The following is an 18,784-nucleotide window of genomic DNA, read 5'->3' on the forward strand; positions in this document are numbered from 1 at the left end:
TGCACCCACCGCAAACCAGGACAGCGGTGACAGGGACGTCCCAGCGCGGGACAGCGGTGACAGCGACGTCCCAGCGCGGGACAGCAGTGACAGCGACGTCCCAGCGCGGGACAGAAGGACCGACGCATCACACAACGTATTCAGCAGGTCCAGTCACCTGCGGCCAGGAGCCGGGAGTGAACGGTAACACCGCACAGGGCTGGCAGGGAGGGGGCGGGAGGAGCGGGCGACCCCGGGGCTCAGCCGCCCAAACCCCAGCCGAGGAGCTCCATCCCACCTTGGGACGGCTCCCGGAGCCGCTGGGCAGGAGCAGAATGTGGGGACACCTGATGCTGTCATTGTCACCAGCGAGGCCTATGCCAAGCCAGGGACCGCTGAGGCGGAGGCTGGAGGGGACATGGCCGGGACAGCGGATCCCAGCGCCCAAGGGACGTCCCATCCCGTCCCATCGCTCTCAGCGCGTGAACTGGGAACGGTGACGGGGGTGCTGCGGGGCTGTGCTGTGCATCGCGCTCTCCTGCACTCTGCTATCGATGCTTCTCTCCTTTGCTGTCCTGTCAGACCGTCTGCATCTCAACCCACCAGTGTCACCTTTTCCAGTTCTCCTTTGCTGTCCCGTCAAACCGTCTGCGTCTCAACCCACCAGTGTCACCTTTTCCAGTTCTCCTCTGCTGTCCTGTCAAACCGTCTGCATCTCAACCCACCAGTGTCACCTTTTCCAGTTCTCCTCTGCTGTCCTGTCAAACCGTCTGCGTCTCAACCCACCAGTGTCACCTTTTCCAGTTCTCTGCTGTCCTGTCAAACCGTCTGCGTCTCAACCCGCCAGTGTCACCTTTTCCAGTTCTCCTCTGCTGTCCCGTCAAACCGTCTGCATCTCAACCCACCAGTGTCACCTTTTCCAGTTCTCCTCTGCTGTCCCGTCAAACCGTCTGCGTCTCAACCCGCCAGTGTCACTTTTCCAGTCTCCGTTGCCCAGGGGTGGCGCGGTGGGCGAGCGGCTGCGCGGCGCTGACCTGCGGCTGGGCTTACACTGCGACTGACAGGCGTGAAGACGGGGAAGAGAGGTCATTTTAGCTAACGGGCAACATCAGCGCAAAAAGAAGCAAACACAGATTATCCACAAACAAACTGCAAATAGCAATGTCTGACCTGCAGCAGAAGGGGTCCTCTGAGAACAAGATACAAACGTTCCATTTTCAGAACGCGCCCGAGCTCAGAAGCAACGCGCAGCTGAAGGCCCTGAATTCCTCACCCAAACTCCTGAGACCATTTTTTCTTCATTTGAATTTCTAAACTAAAATGATTTTCATCAGATCTGTGCTGTGTACCAGTCAAATGTAACAAGCAGTATGGGAGCCCCTTACATACTTGAAATATTTAAAATAACTAACATGAGCTAATTCCGTTCCTACTCATTAGCTAGATGGGAAGATTACTGAACGTATTTAAGCTTTGTAAATATTACTAAAGCTTTGAGTCCTCAACAGAAAACCCCCAAACTTCCCTTTGGGTGTGCTCCACGGGGCGCGTTCCCGTCACTGCGCGCGGTCCCAGGGCCACGTTGGCCTCACAACCCGCCTCCGGTGCCTCCGGTGCCGGCCCAGCCGCGCCGGCTGTCCCGACCTCTGCACCTCCGGGAAGGGTCAGGAGGGTAGAACCGCGAGGTCCACGCTGCGGTACCGGGACAGACGTGGTGCGAACACCCCAGGAGGGCCCAGCGGGTCCATTCTGGGCTCTGACCCACGTTTGGGCTCCCGGGTCCCTGTGCAGGCCCTCAGAGCCCCCACCACACCCCACCCCGGCAATACCCGAGACGCTTGTGGAGAGACTCCCTCCTCCATTCCAACCACATACAGCCCAGCTGTGAAGAAAACGGCCGCTCCAGCCCCAGAAGGTGCCGCGGGACGGTGACCGGGGTGTTTCTGAGGCGAGCACGGCGTGAGGCGGGAGCACGACCCGCACACCCTGCCCGGGGCCTGGCCCCGCGGAGACGCGGCCGCCGGGACGTCACCCCCGCACACACACACAGAGGCACACGAGCTTTCTTTGCGCCTTTATCCAAACTACAGGTACATGACGGACGGGCGCCCGCCCGGAGCGCTCTTACACGGGGCTAAAAAGGCCGGGCAGGCGGCGGGGCCGGGGCTCAGTCTCTCGCGCAGAGTTCATGCGGACAGGTCGCTGTTGTCGAACCTCTCCTGGTCGTACACTTCCGCCACCACCTTCCTGCCCGCGAACCAGCGCCCGTTCAGGGCCTGGATGGCTTTGTGAGTCTCTGACGCCATGGAGAACTCCACGAAGATCTTGACAATGATCTCGGCGTCCTCCTCTTCTCCTTGCTTCTCCTGGTAGATGATGACCCTGTTCACGGCCCCAAATTTGCCGCATTCTTCCGTCACTTCTCCCTCCAGGTCGTCATCAATGTCCTTTGGATCCACCATGTTGCGAAGCACCATCACAGTGGACTGCAGAGAGAAGCCAAGAGAAAAGCGTTAATGCACCCGAGAGACAGCGAGACAAGACGTGCCAGGCCGTACCAGCCGTGCCAGGCCACGCCATCCATGCCAGGCCGTGCCAGCCGTGCCAGCTGTGCCAGGCCACGCCATCCATGCCAGGCCGTGCCAGCCGTGCCAGGCCACGCCATCCATGCCAGGCCGTGCCCGCCGTGCCAGCTGTGCCAGGCCACGCCATCCATGCCAGGCCGTGCCAGCCGTGCCAGCTGTGCCGCGGCTGGGGCCCCGCGCCGCCCCAGGCTCGTTTCAGATGCAGCACAAGCGACCTGCAGAGCTCTATTTTTCTGTGCTGTTCCTATCCAGTTTCCTTTTTTGCTTTCTTATCGACACCACCATGGTGTATTTTGTTGAACATTGTTCCTCATCTCTAAATGAAGTAGAAGGGTTAACCAGGCCTTTTAAACCTGTGACGCCTGGCGGTTGACCGCGTGCTGCCGTTACGGGGATGAGCGCAGAGCCGCCGCAGCGCCCGTATCGGGCCTGTCACACTGCTCTGGGGACGGTGCCGCTTCAGGCTCTTTTTGACACTGCTGGACATTGTAAGCGAGTGTGCAAGGGAACTGGATTCCCTGGGAACGGTGCCTGAGTCGGAGGAAAAGCGGCTGCCAGGTCAGCAGCTCAAACACGTGAAACGATGGACCCTTGGAAGGTAAAGGAGAACGCTCCCGGTTTAGCCAACAGAAGCGATGATGTGGACTCTGTCAAAGCTCAGGAAACCTGTGCCAGACAGGAAACCCCGTCACGCACAGGACACGGCTCTGGCCAGGCCTGAACGAGCGCCTGGCGAGATTCTCAGTACAGCCCCCGAATCTCATGATGTTTAATGTTCTGACTTGCTCCATCACTCATTCTTGTCCTCTTTCTCATGGTAACTTCCATGAAATTGTGTTTTACAGACACCTCAGTTTCATTTTCTCTGTGTGACAGTGACAGAGCCCAGGGAGCGGCAGCAGATGTGCCGGGGGCAGTGGGACATGGGGAAAAGGTTCTTCCCCAGAGGGGCTGGACACTGAACAGGCTCCCAGGGAGGGGTCACGGCCCAGCCTGACAGTGTTCAAGGAGAGACTGGACACCGTGCTCAGACACACGGGGTGAGCTGTGGGGTGTCCTGGGCAGGGACAGGAGCTGGAACCCGTGATCCTGTGGGTCTCGCCAGCTCAGGACACTCTGATCCCACAGGAAAAGGTTGTGGGGAAAAGGCGGACTCAGCAGTTTGGAACAGATTGCCCCTGAGCATGTGCCAGTCTCGCTTCTTTAACTGTAAGCCTAAAGGCCATCACAGTTTGCTTTAATGATGTGAAGTAAACACACGGTTTAATCAGACCCCTCCCAGCCACGGCTCTCTGGCCCAGTGACAGGTCCGACCGCCCAGAGGAACTCCGAGAGGATCCCGAAGGCAGAACAAGCACCAGCACAAGCGGCGCAGACGCAGGCGGCCGCTGCGGCCCCGCGGGCTCTGCGGGCGCCCCCACCGGGGCACCCCCACCGGGGCACCCCCACCGCGCTGCCCCCGCCAGCCCCGCCGCGCTCACCTCCTGCTTACGGAGCAGCTTCTGCATCACCATGTGCCGGGCGCTGCTGCCAGAAATGCTCATGTGCTCCTGCTCGCTCAGCATCTCGGGCCGCTCCGACTCCTGGAACACCTCCTCCTCCTCCTTCTCCTTCTTCACCTCCACCAGGCCCAGCGCCGGGGGACTCGCCAGGATGGGGTTCACAACCCCCACTTGCGGGATAGTGACGGGAATGGGAGGCCGGGCGGGGGTCACACCTGCAACAGTACAAACTCTGTAGCGTAACAAACAACTGATGTTCTGACACTTTTGGGTACCCACCAGCCAGTTGTAAAGAGGATCACAGCATCATAGATGGGTTGGGTTGGAGGGCCCTCCCCAGCTCCCCAGTGCCCCCCCTGCCATGAGCAGGGACATTTCACAGCTCAGGGTGCTCAGAGCCCCGTCCAGCTCTGGGGTGTCTCAGGGATGGTTCATCCACCACCGCTCCGGGAACCTGGGCCAGGCTCTCACCACCCTCAGGGCAACAATTCCTTCTATCTCACCTGAATCCCCCTCATGTAGTTCAAAACCATCACCCCTTGTCCTGTCCCAACAGGCCCTGCTCCAAACTCTGTCCCCAATGGATGGTTTTATTTGCTCCGCACCAACGGTGACCAGGAGACATAAGCAGTGGCAGCACCCAGGACACGAGCACTCGATACATCACAAACTGTCCCAGAAGGGAGACAGAGTGCAGGACTCTGCACGAGTAACAATTATCCAGATTCCACATGCACTCCTGTCCTCTCTGTATCTATTATATACCAAAACAAATTCCTGCTGTGCTGCACAAACAGAAAAGCAGAGCTTGGGGGAGGAATTCAGCTTCCGACTGTCCCAGCTGTGACCCCGGGTACAGAGAACCGTGCTTCGGAACAGGCACACGCGTGAGGAAGAGCACACACCTGTAATGACCCCGGGCGCCTGTGCGGCCATCACAGCCTGCGGCAACGCGCCCAGGGGCTGCGCCAGCGTCAGCGCCGGGGACACCAGCCCGGGGGTCGCCAAGGTGCCGAGAACCGCGGCTCCTGCCACCGCCTCCTGCAAGACAAAAACCCGCCGCGTGAGCTGTGCAGCGAGCAGCCGTACCGCGGCTGGCTCAGCTGAGGCTCGGCTTTGTTCACGCCTAAGGAACGCCAGATGTTACAGATGCTGAGGACGGCAGCTCTCCGGAGCTACCGTGCAAACAAGCAAGCGTGCCCCCAGCCCTCCGGAGACACGGCTACACCACCCAGCCCTGGGAAACCGGCTCTGGAGACGCGGCTGCCACCCGCGCCAGCCGCGGGGCTGCCCAGACACACGGGACCCACCGCGGGCTCCGAAAGACGCGGCTGATTCCAGAGCAAGAGGAACCTCTGCTAGTTTCCACCCTCTCTGCAAATAAAGCATTTCCTGACGCGGAGGAACGTGCCCCGTGCACAGCGGCTGGTTGAGCCCCCAGCCACCCTCTGCTCAGGGCACTCGCAGCTCCAGCTTCCCTGAGCGCTCTGGGGCAGGACAACCCTCGTCTGACTCGAGGGAAGCACCACTGCGAGCACACGGGCAGGGCAGCTCAACGCTGCTATTTCACAAGCTGCACACTTCTAGATGAGTCCAAACCAAACATCTCTCTCCAGTCTTCACCCTTTCGGTGCGGACAGCAGGACAGCACTGAAACTGGCTCCAACTCCCCGACTCGACCAGAAACACTCCGTGTGTGCTGCCCCGTGCCCCTGCCTCTGCAGGCCGGACCCTTCGCGCTCCTCTGCCGCTGCGCCAAGCCAAGCGCCCCTCGTCTCCTCTGCGGATCAGCTTTGCCAGCCCTCCCGATACCCGCAGTACGTGTCGGTACCTCCCGGAATCCCAACAGACACCCCGACCCCAGAGGACCAGAAGTCAAACAACATTCGAGACGAACACGTAGTTGAATTATAAAACACTCCGTTAAACTACTGAAAATACATGCCTAAAATAAACCCCGGAACCCCAATTATTTTGTTGTTGTTGCTTTCTAGGCTATCATACTCGTGATTGAGTTACCCAGATCCTTCTCTTCCTCGTTTTCATGGGGTTCCTATAAATCATCTGTACACCGTGGAGCAGAAGATTCTAAGGTTTTGTTCCTCAAATGCAGCATCTTGTACTCTGCTAAACGCCGCACGTATCCTGTACTCCAGACTGCTGCAATATTCCAGTTCTCCTCCACGTGAGTAACACCTCTTGTGTGTGTGTTGCCGACTAATTGTGTGAGTGTTCTTGTCCTACCGCCTGGAGAAGGCCGGTGGTGATTTATGGGAACGAGCCTGTCTGTGTGACTGCAGGTCGCTCGCCAGCAGAGGAGGGTCGGCAGCCGCCAGCGCAGCTCGCTTGGACCTGCTCTTCTCACCTGTCCATGCGTCCCCAAATTCACCGTAACAGTGCCGGTCTTGTCTCGCAGCTGCTCACAGCTCTTCACCAACTCCTCAACGTCCATAGCAGGCGCTTCATTTTTCTTCTTTACGAAGTTTAACAGTATTTTCAAAGAACGTTATGTTCATCTAGCACGGGCATTTCCCTAAAACACTCAAACATTCTGCATCTGTTCCTTTGAAACTTTTGTCCTTGGTGTAAAGCTTGTTCGGAGCCTTTCCCCAGCACTGGGTGCGCACAGTCCAGCCCCCAGCCTTTCACGCTGCCCAAGCGCCCGTGTCACATCTGCTGCTCCTTTCCCCAGCACTGGGTGCGCACAGTCCAGCCCCCAGCCTTTCACGCTGCCCAAGCGCCCGTGTCACGTCTGCTGCTCCTCAGCCGTACGGCAACAGCCCCGACGCGACAGACCCATCACACAAAACAAACCTAAAGCTACTGAATGTGCATCTGCACTCAGCGAACCCCGTGCGTGAGGCCGGGCCGGGCTGCGTCACGGCCGGGCACCGTCGCCAGCCGCCCTGCGCCACTGACGAGGGCAAACACCCGCCTCAGCGCCCAACAAGGCAGCACCATTTGTTACTACACTGGTTTATCAGCTGCCACACTTCGAACTTCCACGGCTAAAGAAACTTGTCCTAACAGCTTTAATTCCTTCGGTTCTTTTGCAAGACTGAATTTTACTGTCATTGCCAAGACACAACTGTCCTGGCTGCCCAGTAAGCGCCTCCCTGTGTTGTTCCCCGGCCGGCAGGCTGAGCCCAGCTGGCAGGCTGAGCCCGGCCGGCAGGCTGAGCCCGGCTGGCAGGCTGAGCCCGGCCGGCAGGCTGAGCCCAGCTGGCAGGCTGAGCCCGGCCGGCAGGCTGAGCCCAGCTGGCAGGCTGAGCCCGGCCGGCAGGCTGAGCCCAGCTGGCAGGCTGAGCCCGGCCGGCAGGCTGAGCCCGGCCGGCAGGCTGAGCCCAGCTGGCAGGCTGAGCCCGGCTGGCAGGCTGAGCCCGGCCGGCAGGCTGAGCCCGGCCGGCAGGCTGAGCCCAGGCCGCAGCGGCAGCTCCGGTGCTCGTCCAGAGCTACACCCCTGACCTAAGCGTCTCTCTCCTGTCCTTCATTTATTTAGCTCCGCTGATTATCTCATGTTTTAAAAAACTGTGACATTAAAGGCCTTACAGACCATGACTGCATTCTTATTTCAAATATGCTGTTCCACACAACTACGCTAGGAGCGTAAATAAGAGATTTTGCCTTCTGTAACCGCTCTTACTGTCTTCTCCCTTGTCATGTACAACCACCCACATGGCAAATCAGACAGGTCACCCACATTTGAGCCGTGTCTAAAGACTGCCCAGTATCTCTGAGGTCTTTCAGAACCTTTTCTCTATGTATGGAGTTTTAAAACTTCCTCACAGTAACAAATCCTGCAGTATTCTGCAGAAAGAAACAGTAAGATGTATCCATCCTTTAACAGATCTCTGCCATTTCCCTGAAGAGTCAGTAGTTCTGCCCCAAAGCAATTCTGATCAGAGCAGTTCTTGCCGCCATGCCTGAGGTCCCTTCCCGAGCTGGCTGCAGGGCTTCCCGCACCTGGGGACGCGCAAACCACGCGAGTTTCGCCTTAGCGGCAGCTCCTCCCTCTCCTGCCTTCACCTGGCGATCCAGAGCAGCGCTGTCCACAGCGGAGCGGTTCACCGCGTGAAGCCCAGGCAGGCGCTGAGCAGCACACGCAGCCTGCGCGGCTCAGCAACGGCTCCAGAGAACCCGAGAGCCCGGCGGTGCTGGGACGTGGCTCTTTCATGGGCTGTGATGACGGGGAGACTCTGCTGCCAGGCAGGCGCGACGGCCACAGACACGGGGTTTGCTCTGACAGGCGACGCTCCCTGTCAGTGCCTGCTGGACACGGCCCGGAGCTTCCGCCACTGCAACGAGCTACAGCTCAGACACCCCAGACTGCTCCATCCACAGCCGGCGCTGCTCCAGGCTGCTCCATCCACACCCAGTGCTGCTCTGGCGCTGCTCCATCCACAGCCGGCGCTGCTCCAGGCTGCTCCATCCACAGCCAGTGCTGCTCTGGTGCTGCTCCATCCACAGCCGGCGCTGCTCCAGGCTGCTCCATCCACACCCAGTGCTGCTCTGGCGCTGCTCCATCCACAGCCGGCGCTGCTCCAGGCTGCTCCATCCACAGCCGGCGCTGCTCCATCCACACCCAGTGCTGCTCCGGCGCTGCTCCATCCACACCCGGTGCTGATCCAGGGCTGCTCCATCACTGCGTTTCCTTGTTTCTGAGCAGCCCGAAGCCGCGACAGCCGTTACATCCTCAGCGCACAGGCAGAGCGTTCCCAACAGCAGAGCGGTGCTTGTGCGACTGTCACTGGTCTCACGAGCCTCCTGTCCTGCACTCTGCTCCTTCAGCCCCTTCTCCACCACCTCCCTGCTCGCTGGTTTGCCTATTCAGACACGGAATCCCCTCCCACCTTCCCCCACTATTGCTTTAGCTCCATTCCACGAAGACCGGCTTGAATGCCGGTGAACGCGGCTGGCTGGAGCGGTTTGCCGGGTTGCTTCTAGCGGGTGCCGAGCACCTCCCACGCGGCCGGGCCGTGGTGCCCGCGCCTCGCCCACACCTCACCTGCACCTTGCCCACACCTCACCTGCACCTTGCCCACACCTCACCTGCACCTTGCCCACACCTCACCTGCACCTTGCCCACACCTCACCTGCACCTTGCCCACACCTCACCTGCGCGGTGATCTTGGCGGTGGCAGCAGCCGCGGCCACGGCCGCAGCGGGGGGCAGCCCGCCCGGCGTTGCCGGCGTCAGCAGCGGCATCGGAGGCGTCACGGCTTTGCCAACGCGGAGATACTGACCCCCGAGGTCAAAGAGGTTCATGGACGACACGGCGTCTTGAGAAGACTGTGCTTTCTCATATTCTGCGGTGAGAAAGAGGAATATTTACAAACGACCCTTTGTACTCCAAACTCAGCCGCTCTCTCATCACACCACTGTCATTTGTATTTGCAGAAAACGACCGCTCAGGAGACGCGGTGAGAACCCTCGGTGCTCAGCGCACCCATCCCACCCCTCCGACCCATGAGCATCGCTGGGAACGCTCAGCAGAGCAACATCTCTCAGCCTGCGTAACAGTGAGTAAAAATATCTGGCTATTAATTATACTTCTAAGTTCAGGCACAGATCTGCTCCAAATTCATTTCTATCCCATTGCTTAACACAATTCTTTTACTAGAGTTTAAAGAAGACAAAACAGAAAAGGAGACGAGGACGCTCCTGAGCACTCTGCCCCACAACCACCCGGCAGCTGCTTTACCGATGAAACCATAGCCTTTGTGTTTTCCCGTCGTGGGATCTCTGGCTAGCGTGCAGGATTTGATCTTGCCAAAGGCCTCGAACACGCTCTTGATGTCGTCATCCGACAGGTCCTGGTGCACGGACGCCACGTAGATGCGGTTGAAAGCTCGCGCCTCCTCCGCCAGCTGGTCTATGATGGGCTGCGCCTGACCTATGTTACTGGGTCTCCCGACCTGCAGAGAACACAGCGAGAAGCGTGAGGAGCAGCAGGACGCACCGCGAGCGACCGCAGACGAGCGCTCGGCCGCCCCCGCACGCCACACGCGCCCCGCACGGCCAGCGCAGGGCGGCAGCGGCACCGCGGGGACTCCAGAGGCACCCGGAGCCCGCACACGCTCTGCTCCCTCCTCCGCTCCCTGAGCTCCACAGACCAGCTTCCAGGAACTGAACACAATGCTGAAGACACAACACAACGCTTCTATATCCGTCTTTTGAAGGCTCCTGAAACCCCCTTAGAAATCATGCACTGAGACAGACAGAGTGTACCAGCGATACAAATGCAAGTTATAAGACACTTTGCAGAAAATGCTAATTTCACCCCCAATTTCAATGCCCAAAGCTTCACCTTTGCAAGATCTCCTCCTCCTGCCTCCAAAAGCACAGCCACAATCCTCTGCTCCTTCCTGTGTGTGCTGATGCCCCCGTTACGCACGGCAAGGGCTGCAGCTCCCTGCACTGCTGACCAGCACAACTGAACCCTGCTGCTCATCCACCAGCCACACGAGTACAACTGAAGGTGGCGTTTTGTCCTTGAGAGGCGTCCACTCTGTGCGTGGGCAGACAAACGCAGCCAGCCCACCAGAGCAGGTTCTGGGGTTTGACTAGTGTGCTGGGGGCTCCTCAGACAGAACAGGACCCAGCGCCACCACGTACTCAATGAGCTGAACATCAAGGTCTCCCAGGGGACAGACCTGTTACATTCCATGCTACAGTGCTTGGGAAACATTTCTAGGCACAAAATCATTATTGGCAGTAACGAGAACTAAGGCTTTCCAGAGCATGCCAGCTACTCACCTTTATGTTTCTTCCCCCCAGCATGACAGAATTCATCTGCTCCAGGGCGAGCTGTGCGGCCTCAGGCACCTCATACTCCACAAACGCGAACCCCTAGGGCAGAAGGATACGCCTGTTGAATCGAACCAGCTCTATCATCTTGAATCTGGGGCCAAGCTCGCGCAGCCAAGTCCCACGTATCAGACTCCTGCTGCGGCCTGAGACGATGCTCCCTTAAACCAGCTTTCTATTGGAGCAGAAAATGGCTCGCAGAGCACTGGCACGGGTGCCTGCTCTTGTACTTAGAGGCCCGGCAGCAGAAGGCGGCTGCGGACAGGACTGAGGGCTCTGGGCACAGCGCCCCAGGCACAGCCGGCTCCGGCTGCAGGGTCCTGCCCAGCCGAGCAGAGCAGGCAGCTACCGATACTTAACTCGACATGCTAAGGGCTCCCTCTTCTCCTGGCTTTGTTCAGAAAGGCCTTGGAGAGCAGAACAAACACCTCCCTCCAGGGCTGCCACCAACCTTGTGCTTCATGGTGACAGAATCCCAGGACATGTCAATGCTTTTGATAGGTCCGAAGGGGGCAAAGGCCTGGCGGATGGTGTCTTCTCCCAGCTCGTAGTAGATGGAGCCCACGTACACGCGGCACATGATGGCCAGGGCGCGCTGCCTCTGAGCTGCCATCTGTATCGGAAAGAAGAACTGGCCGGTTAGCCGGGGTGGCCGCGGCCGCCGGCACCTCCGTCCCCTCCTCCTTCCCTCCCCGAGCAGGCGGCTCGGCGCTGGGCTGCGGCGCAGCCTGCCGCGCACCGTCACTGCGAAGTACTTTCCTGCTCTGTGCGCTGCTGGAGCGGGCAGGCGGCACGGCTCCCCCCGGGGCAGGCGCGGCTGACGGGGCTCGGGAGCGTTAACCCCCGCCCGCTGCGAGCTCTGACCCTCCCCAGCCTGATCGCCTCCAGCAACGCTCGCAGGAGGAGGAAATCACTTCGTTCTAGGGCAGTTCCCCTCCAGGCAGCACAGCTCTCGGCTCTGACACTACCAGCGATCCCTCCCCTCCCTCCCACAAGGGACAGCAAGAGATCCAGCACCGGTCACTCCCTCCCGCCCCCGGATCTGGAATTGGGAACCTCCACCCCCCCCCGGCAGTGTGATCCAGTACTGGGCACCACTTCACCGCACCGCCCGGAACAAAGCAGAGCACCCTCCACGGTCGAACGGAACCGTGAGCGTGGTGCCAGTACTTATCACGCCCGGGCTAGTGGCTCACGGCGCTGCAGCCCCAAGACTCCACCCTTAGCAGTTTGGGCGCAGAGGTCTCTGTGCTATTTTCTCCTAGGTACGACTGAGAACCTGTCTGCAAGACAAACCCAGACATTTCTTACAGCAGGTATCCAAAAAAGCAGTATATCCTTCCGTTATTTTTCCCCCTCACTGCAATTCTAGAATTGCTACTACTAACGAACGCTGTTCTAGGAAGACGCTGCCTACAAAAAGCGAGCGGTTTGGCCAGCGATCCCAGCAGCGCGTCTTGGGACCAGGGCAGAAATGGGGTCTCTGCAGAGGCAGCTCCCTACGACCAGCAGGACTGAATTGCGGTGCGTTGGAGATGTGCAAGGGCTTCCCTCCGCGCTGCCCGGAACGCCGAGCGGCACGGGCTGTGCCGAGCAGGCGCAGCCGCGATGCGCTCCGGGCCAATCCTGCCACAGCCCAGCGCCTGGCGCCGAGGCAGGGACTCCCAACACCCCTTAAAGGGTCTGTAACTGGGCCCTGACCAGAGGCTGCCTCTCCGGACGGCCTAAGGAGCACGGCGAGCTCTGAGTCTGGGGATGCTGCAACGGGAAGGGACAGCGTCTGATCTGGGACAGTCACGGGAGCACAGACACACTGTACCTGACCAAGTCCTGCTCCCTCTAGCACCTGTGCACCACTGACACTGCCCACGGGAGGAAACAAACAGTGAGGGTTCAACTCCTCTTATTCATACAGCAGGGATACTGTAAACAGGAATGGTTCTCACCCCGTGCTGCTGCTCCTCAAGTGACAATAAGCTCGCCTCTTGCCTGGGTTTAAGTATTTCAGTTAAAAACAAGCTGGTTTTCGCTTTACTCTGCAGTGCCGTGACTAGGAGGACTATGGCACGTGTACACGCAGGACAGCGGACGGGTTCTCCCAGGTTCTCCAACACTCTCCAGCTTTGGTGCAGGAAAGCCAGTGAGCAGCAGCCCCTGGGCCAGTGCAGCGTGTCCATGGCTGGGTTCAGAGCCATCACTGTTCCAACCCCACGTGTCCCAGGGGAGCGCCTCGCCTCGGTTCACTAGCAATGCTTCCTCACAAGACACTGCAGCCTTGCAGAGGCATCTTTCACCTTCTAAAAGGTCTATGGATAGAGAGAGGACATTCTCCTCAGTTACCAATGCAGCACGTGCAAGAAAAATGGCATTTGTCCTCTCCCGTGGCAGCAACGTTCGCAGCAGGAAGCCCAGAGCTGCCCTGCTGCAGGGAGCCGAACAAATTCGGGGAGTCGGGAGGGCTTTGTTACATCAGCGACACGTTAGAAATGTGGATCCACAGAAGGCAGAGCTGGGTGGACCAGGATGGGTCCCTGGCAGGAACCAGGGACACCCGCTCAGGGAACCGTGCGCGTGTGAACCGGGCAGGCGACGGCGCCACGGCTCCTGGCCAGAGCCCTTGGCACGGGCTGCGCCGAGCAGCTCCGGCGGGCCACCGGCCTCCTTCCCCAGCACGGAGCGGAGCTGAACGCGCCTGCAGCTCCACAGAGCAGCAGCTGGCGGTTCTGGCTACCGAATGCTGCTGTTAGACGCTTGTGAAGGTTATTTGAAGGGCAAACCCGACCATCGCCTTGGCGTGCTCCTTTAAACAAAAACATCGCCACTAGCTTCAATTTTAATCAACGCTGGGGAACTGCGCTCATCCTGCTGAGGCGACATGGAAATATTGTGCTGCAGCACCTGGGGGATTAAGCAGACAGGAAACTTAAACCTCGGGCACCGAGATACTGCAATAGAAGTTCAGGCTGTGCTGCCTTCGTGTGGGAACTGAGGAGTCTTGTAAACAGGAAAAAGCGGGTCTGTTTGCGTTTTCTACGCTCCCGCCGGCTGTGGGATGGAGCACGTGCTGAGCACGGGGGTCCCATCGACACCAAGTGCCCGGCGGCCCCGGCGTCCGGCCCCGGCGTCCGGCCCCGTCCCGCCAGCACAGCGCGGCTGCCCAGGGGAGGCACGTCCCGGGAAAGGGACCCGCAATGCTGACCACACCCAGCAACGAGAAACTGAACATTGCCTGCTACACTATCACTGCACGCTTTTCATCTGGGGCCCAGCTGTGAAAAACTTCTCAGCAAAACGGACGGAGTTATGCTATCGGGTTAGCACCTCCATCAATTGGTAAGTGCTTTGGACAGGAAGGCTCAGAAACCAGCTATGCCAAATCCACATCAAGATGTGCGCTGCTGTTCCGTTCCAAACTTACAGACTCCCAACAGCATTCATTTTGGCTGCCCTGCTGCTGCAGGAGGGAAAACAGGTCATTTTAGTTTTAGTGCCTCTTTCATTTTGGAGTATAAGCCTCTGGTTGCATTTTACACCAAGCAGAAATATTATATTCCAGCAAGATGCAAAAGTATTTACAAATGAACCTCTGTATGCAGAGTGGAGCTTACAGGACACTTCCTGCAGTGGCCATTGTTCAATACGTTGAGGAAAAAGGAGAGGATGGATAATCCCAGGCAATTAAGCTCTTTGGGGTGTCTGATTAGAAATTCCAGCACTAAAGGACCATACAGGTTCTCTGGATAGTCCTGCGGTTCGGTTATTTCCGTCCTGCTTTTGCTTTACTCGAAACATGCCACGTTCGCCTAGTCCGGAGACACGCACAGTAAAGAGCTCGGACACGTCTGCGGCGCCCCGGTGCTCCCGGCACCTCAGCTGCTGGCAGGAGACATCGCCCACTCGTGAGTTACCTTGGCAGTCAGTTTTAGGTCAGGACCTCAGAACTGTAGCGTCCCTAGAAATGCAGCTCCCACAATTTGACGGGTGTGTTCAGAACTGGTGGAAATCTAAAGCTTTCTTTGCCAACTGCCTCCGGGAGCCCGACTGCCAGTGTCCCAGCAGACTGCACCCGCCTGGGCTCTTCCTCTGGGGACTTTACACTTTGCCTCTGCTCGCTGTGCTCGTCCACAACAGCTGGGGATGTGGGAGGGTTGTGCTGGGTTGAATTAAAACCATTGTATTACCACTACATACTTCCCCACTCTAGGCCCTGACTAAGTGCCCGAGAAGAAGTGAATATGTCTATTGACCGATTGTAAAGGTGAGAGAGGATCTCCAAAGCCCATTGTCACTGCTGCCATCTGAAAGACAGTAAAGACAGAGTTCAGTCTGTTGGAGCTGAGCATACTACGGCTGTTTGTACAAACTCAAGCGGAGCGGCGGCACAGGGAACCTGCGGAGAGGCCTCTCCTTCCTCGCCCCTCACTGCCTGGTCCCAAGGACTGTCCAGCGCGGGACCCTGCAGACTCCAGTCCCACCAGCGCAGGGTGGGTTTCCTGCTGCCGCTGCCTCGGGAAGGAGGGTCTTCTCCCAGGGGCACTCAAGGCAATAGTAACCTCTGCAACCACCGGCCTCGCTTCACCCCCAGCGTTTAAAAAGGAGCCCCTCAGCTAGGTCAGCACTCAGAAACAGGCACAGCCCTGCCGCCGGAGCCGCCGCACGCAGCGGGCACGCCCGGGGACCCTCCGTTAAAAACCCGCCATCCCAAAGCCGGCGGTTTGGGCTTCCTAACCGTGAGCAGGGGGCAGTGAGGCGTGTTCAAGACACCTCTGAAGGAAGGGAGGTGCAAATAGCGGCTGAGGGCTCTCCCGGTACACAGAGCTGCTCTGGAATGGGGGGAGCGCCTGGCGGGGGGCACGGGGCAGCGCTGGCAGCGCAGGGACAGGCGCCCTCCTCTCGGACACGAGGCGACGGGATACTGCTCCCAGTAACCCCGGACACCCCTTCAACGCCAGCCAAACTGAAACCCACAGCTAATTCTTTGGCTTCTGGCATTTCAAGAAGCGTTTGGCCAGCCCACAGGAGAGAAATTCCTCAAAACTGCCTCTTTGAATGGGTGAGATTTAGGGGGCAATTTGCACAGGTGAGTAAAAGGGGTTTCTTCAGTGGGCTGACGACGGTCTGTCCCAACGTCACTGTGGAAACAAGCAGAGGTACCTGGCTGCGGGCAGGCCAGGGCTGTGCTCTGGTTCTGAGTGCACAAAGAACTCCACCCTGCGGGGGAGAGCACGAGACACAAGGAGCATCTCAGGGGGTCTCTCACCTGGAGGTTGGTGAGCTGCTGCTGCTGGTGCGCGATGGTTTGCTTCACCAGCACACTCTTGATGCTCTGCTCCATCGCATACTTCTTTGCCTAGAAAGAAATGCAGACTGTAGTCATAAGACAACACCAGAAAGGAGGGAACAACGTTTGATCTCACACCACAGATCCCCAGATGCACACAGCTGGCTGCCAGTGGAACTTCTCGGTGCTCCAGCCCTAAGCACTAAGGCCAACAGCTCGCTAACGTCTGGGTCTGCACCTCGGAGCCGGGGGCGCTGAGATACGGGGGAAGGCTTGAGCGGAGGACGGGGCGGACGCGTCTGCGCGGCGCAGGGCCGGGGAAGCAGCATGCACTGGACACTGAGCGTCTCCCGCTTCCGCCCTCTGCCCCGGGGACCCCCGCAGCACCTTACCTGCTGGGCTGAGGGCAGGACTCAGAGCGCCTTCAAGTCCTCTCCGCTCAGAGAACAGCTGGACAAAGGGTTTCTAGAGAAGGGAAGGGTCTCCGCGTGCCCACGGCCAGTCTCTCGACTGGGCGCTGCCCCTCTCTGCTCTCAGCGCGCCTGGCCTGCTCTAGCTGGGCGGACCCACTGCTCCTGCTCACTACAGCGCGCCCGCTCTCCTGCGGCTCCGAGCCTGCAGACACGAGACTCGTTTGTCTGTTTCTTTCAGTCTTCTACGACTTTGACAAAGCCTGAGCGTTACAGCCAGCGGTGCTGACGTGGAGGCTCTTGCCAAGGGAAACCAAACCCCCAGGTGTGTGCCTGTTTGCAGGGGACGGTACGAACACACTCAGCCAACCCCTCGGGCACCTGCTCTCCATGGCTGTACGTGTTTGGGAGGTGCCAGGGAACGGGAGGCTCTAAACCGTGGATTTGAGACGTGTGCTTCGGAAACCTGGAAACGGACAAGGGGATTCACATCTGTCAGCTACGGAGAAGCCAGAGGAAACGAGGCCGTTTCGCACTGTGAGCTGAACGACACGCACACGAGCAGCATCACCACGACGGGAACAGTCACACCAGGGCTGCCCAGGAGACCCCGCGTGCCTCGCCGGGGCCACGCGGGACGCCGGGCCCACGCGGGACGCCGGGCCCACGCGGCCCCCACGCCTGCTCCGGGTTTCCTTCCCCTCTTCCCCGCTCTGCTCCCTCCCGGTGAGAGCAGGAAAGGGGCAGCGCCCGCAGTGACCTCCCCACCCCCTGCACAACGGGACCAACCACCAGAAACCAGAGCTGGGCTGGAGTTTTATCCAGATTAACGCAGGCTGGCTCAAACGGGCTGCAAACACTTGCTGCTGGCTCTCTTTACAGCAGCATGGGAAAGAGCAGAGGGAGAAATAGTGATATTTCATGCTGTGTTCTTGCATGGAGAGAATAAAAGACCAGCTGGAGCAGCTTGGAAACCTGTTCCTTGTGAGCAAAGGCTGCTCCTGTAGGAGCTTTGTGGCAGCTGCATATTGTCTTCCAATTACAATGTGATCTTAAGAAGTTATTTAGTTATGATTTTTTTTAATTAAAAACACTGTCTCCATCTCCCCACCCCAACAGCAAATTCCACGCCATGCTCCCCAAAAAGCACCTACAAATTCTAAACCAAAACAAGCAGTTGTGGGGCACAAACGTGACGGTGTGAATGCACACACAGCACGGCCACTGCCGCACGTGTCGCTGGGGGGCGAGTTCCCTTCAGTACGGGACAGGTGCCCGTTTAAAAATAAATGAACAAAAACCCAAAACAAACAAAAAGCCAAACAGACAGGAGTGTTCGGAAGCAAATTCAGGTCAAGTTTACCCACCTTCTGGAGAGCTTCCTGCTGCTCCGGTGTGAGGGGAGGGAGCCCCAGCTTAGCCGCCGTGCTTTGCCCATTCTCCATCTTAATGGACTCTGTACCCTGAAAAACAGAAAATACTCATGGAAAAAATGGCCTCACAAAAGTTACCAACTTTTTCATTCCCAGAAATGCAAAGCACTTCATGTCACAATGTCACAAAGTCTCCCCAAACCTACTAGTAATTAATGAAAACCTGCTAACGTTGTAGGCCCTCCCAGTGGCAGAGCTGTCCCATCAGCCGCACAAGCTGATGAACACGGTGGATACTCCAGGAGTTCCCTAACCAGCAGATTTTCAGTTAAAAGAAATCAAAATAACCCCCGTCCTCACGCACATCTCATCCTAGCTCCCACTCTCAGACCACCCCTCTATTCCCCCCCAACTCTCCCTGTGCTGCTTTGTCGCCCTTGGTTGCTCCAGGTCTCTTCTGAAACCTCTGAAGCGCTTCCAGAGCTCAGGCCGTGCTGCAGGAGTGGGTGACAAGGCAGCGCGGCGCCCACGCTGCGCCAGGCCGGCCCAGACCAGCGGCCAGAGGGCTGGAGAGCGGCTGCTGCGCCTGGACCGGCTCCAGGACTCCACACACGTGGCCACACTGAACCGACTCGGTGACTCCACACACGTGTGTCCACACCGAACCGACTCGGTGACTCCACACACGTGTGTCCACACCGAACCGACTCGGTGACTCCACACACGTGTCCACACTGAACCGACTCGGTGACTCCACACACGTGTCCACACTGAACCGACTCGGTGACTCCACACACGTGTGTCCACACCGAACCGACTCGGTGACTCCACACACGTGTGTCCACAC

General features: G+C 58.6%; 1 protein-coding gene across 2 annotated transcripts in view; it reads right to left on the reverse strand.

Annotated features, from left to right (window-relative positions):
* Positions 1–2,017: 2,017 nt before the first annotated feature.
* Positions 2,018–18,784, reverse strand: part of PUF60 (poly(U) binding splicing factor 60) — a 37,665-nt gene continuing 20,898 nt past the window's right edge. The window contains exons 2-11 of one of the 2 annotated variants that reach the window (XM_082045400.1): positions 17,932–18,027; positions 16,134–16,223; positions 15,121–15,171; positions 11,325–11,486; positions 10,823–10,915; positions 9,768–9,981; positions 9,182–9,372; positions 4,972–5,107; positions 4,046–4,281; positions 2,018–2,465 (exon numbers count right to left, since the gene is read on the reverse strand). In XM_082045400.1, the coding sequence (XP_081901526.1) occupies positions 2,166–2,465; positions 4,046–4,281; positions 4,972–5,107; positions 9,182–9,372; positions 9,768–9,981; positions 10,823–10,915; positions 11,325–11,486; positions 15,121–15,171; positions 16,134–16,223; positions 17,932–18,027 (1,569 nt within the window). In that variant the 3' untranslated portion in view covers positions 2,018–2,165. The remainder of the gene's footprint in view (positions 2,466–4,045; positions 4,282–4,971; positions 5,108–9,181; positions 9,373–9,767; positions 9,982–10,822; positions 10,916–11,324; positions 11,487–15,120; positions 15,172–16,133; positions 16,224–17,931; positions 18,028–18,784) is intronic. The other variant, XM_082045401.1, reaches the window with a different exon arrangement.

The sequence above is a fragment of the Streptopelia decaocto genome (assembly GCF_964273445.1).
Source record: "Streptopelia decaocto genome assembly, chromosome: 2".
Classification (NCBI taxonomy): domain Eukaryota; kingdom Metazoa; phylum Chordata; class Aves; order Columbiformes; family Columbidae; genus Streptopelia; species Streptopelia decaocto.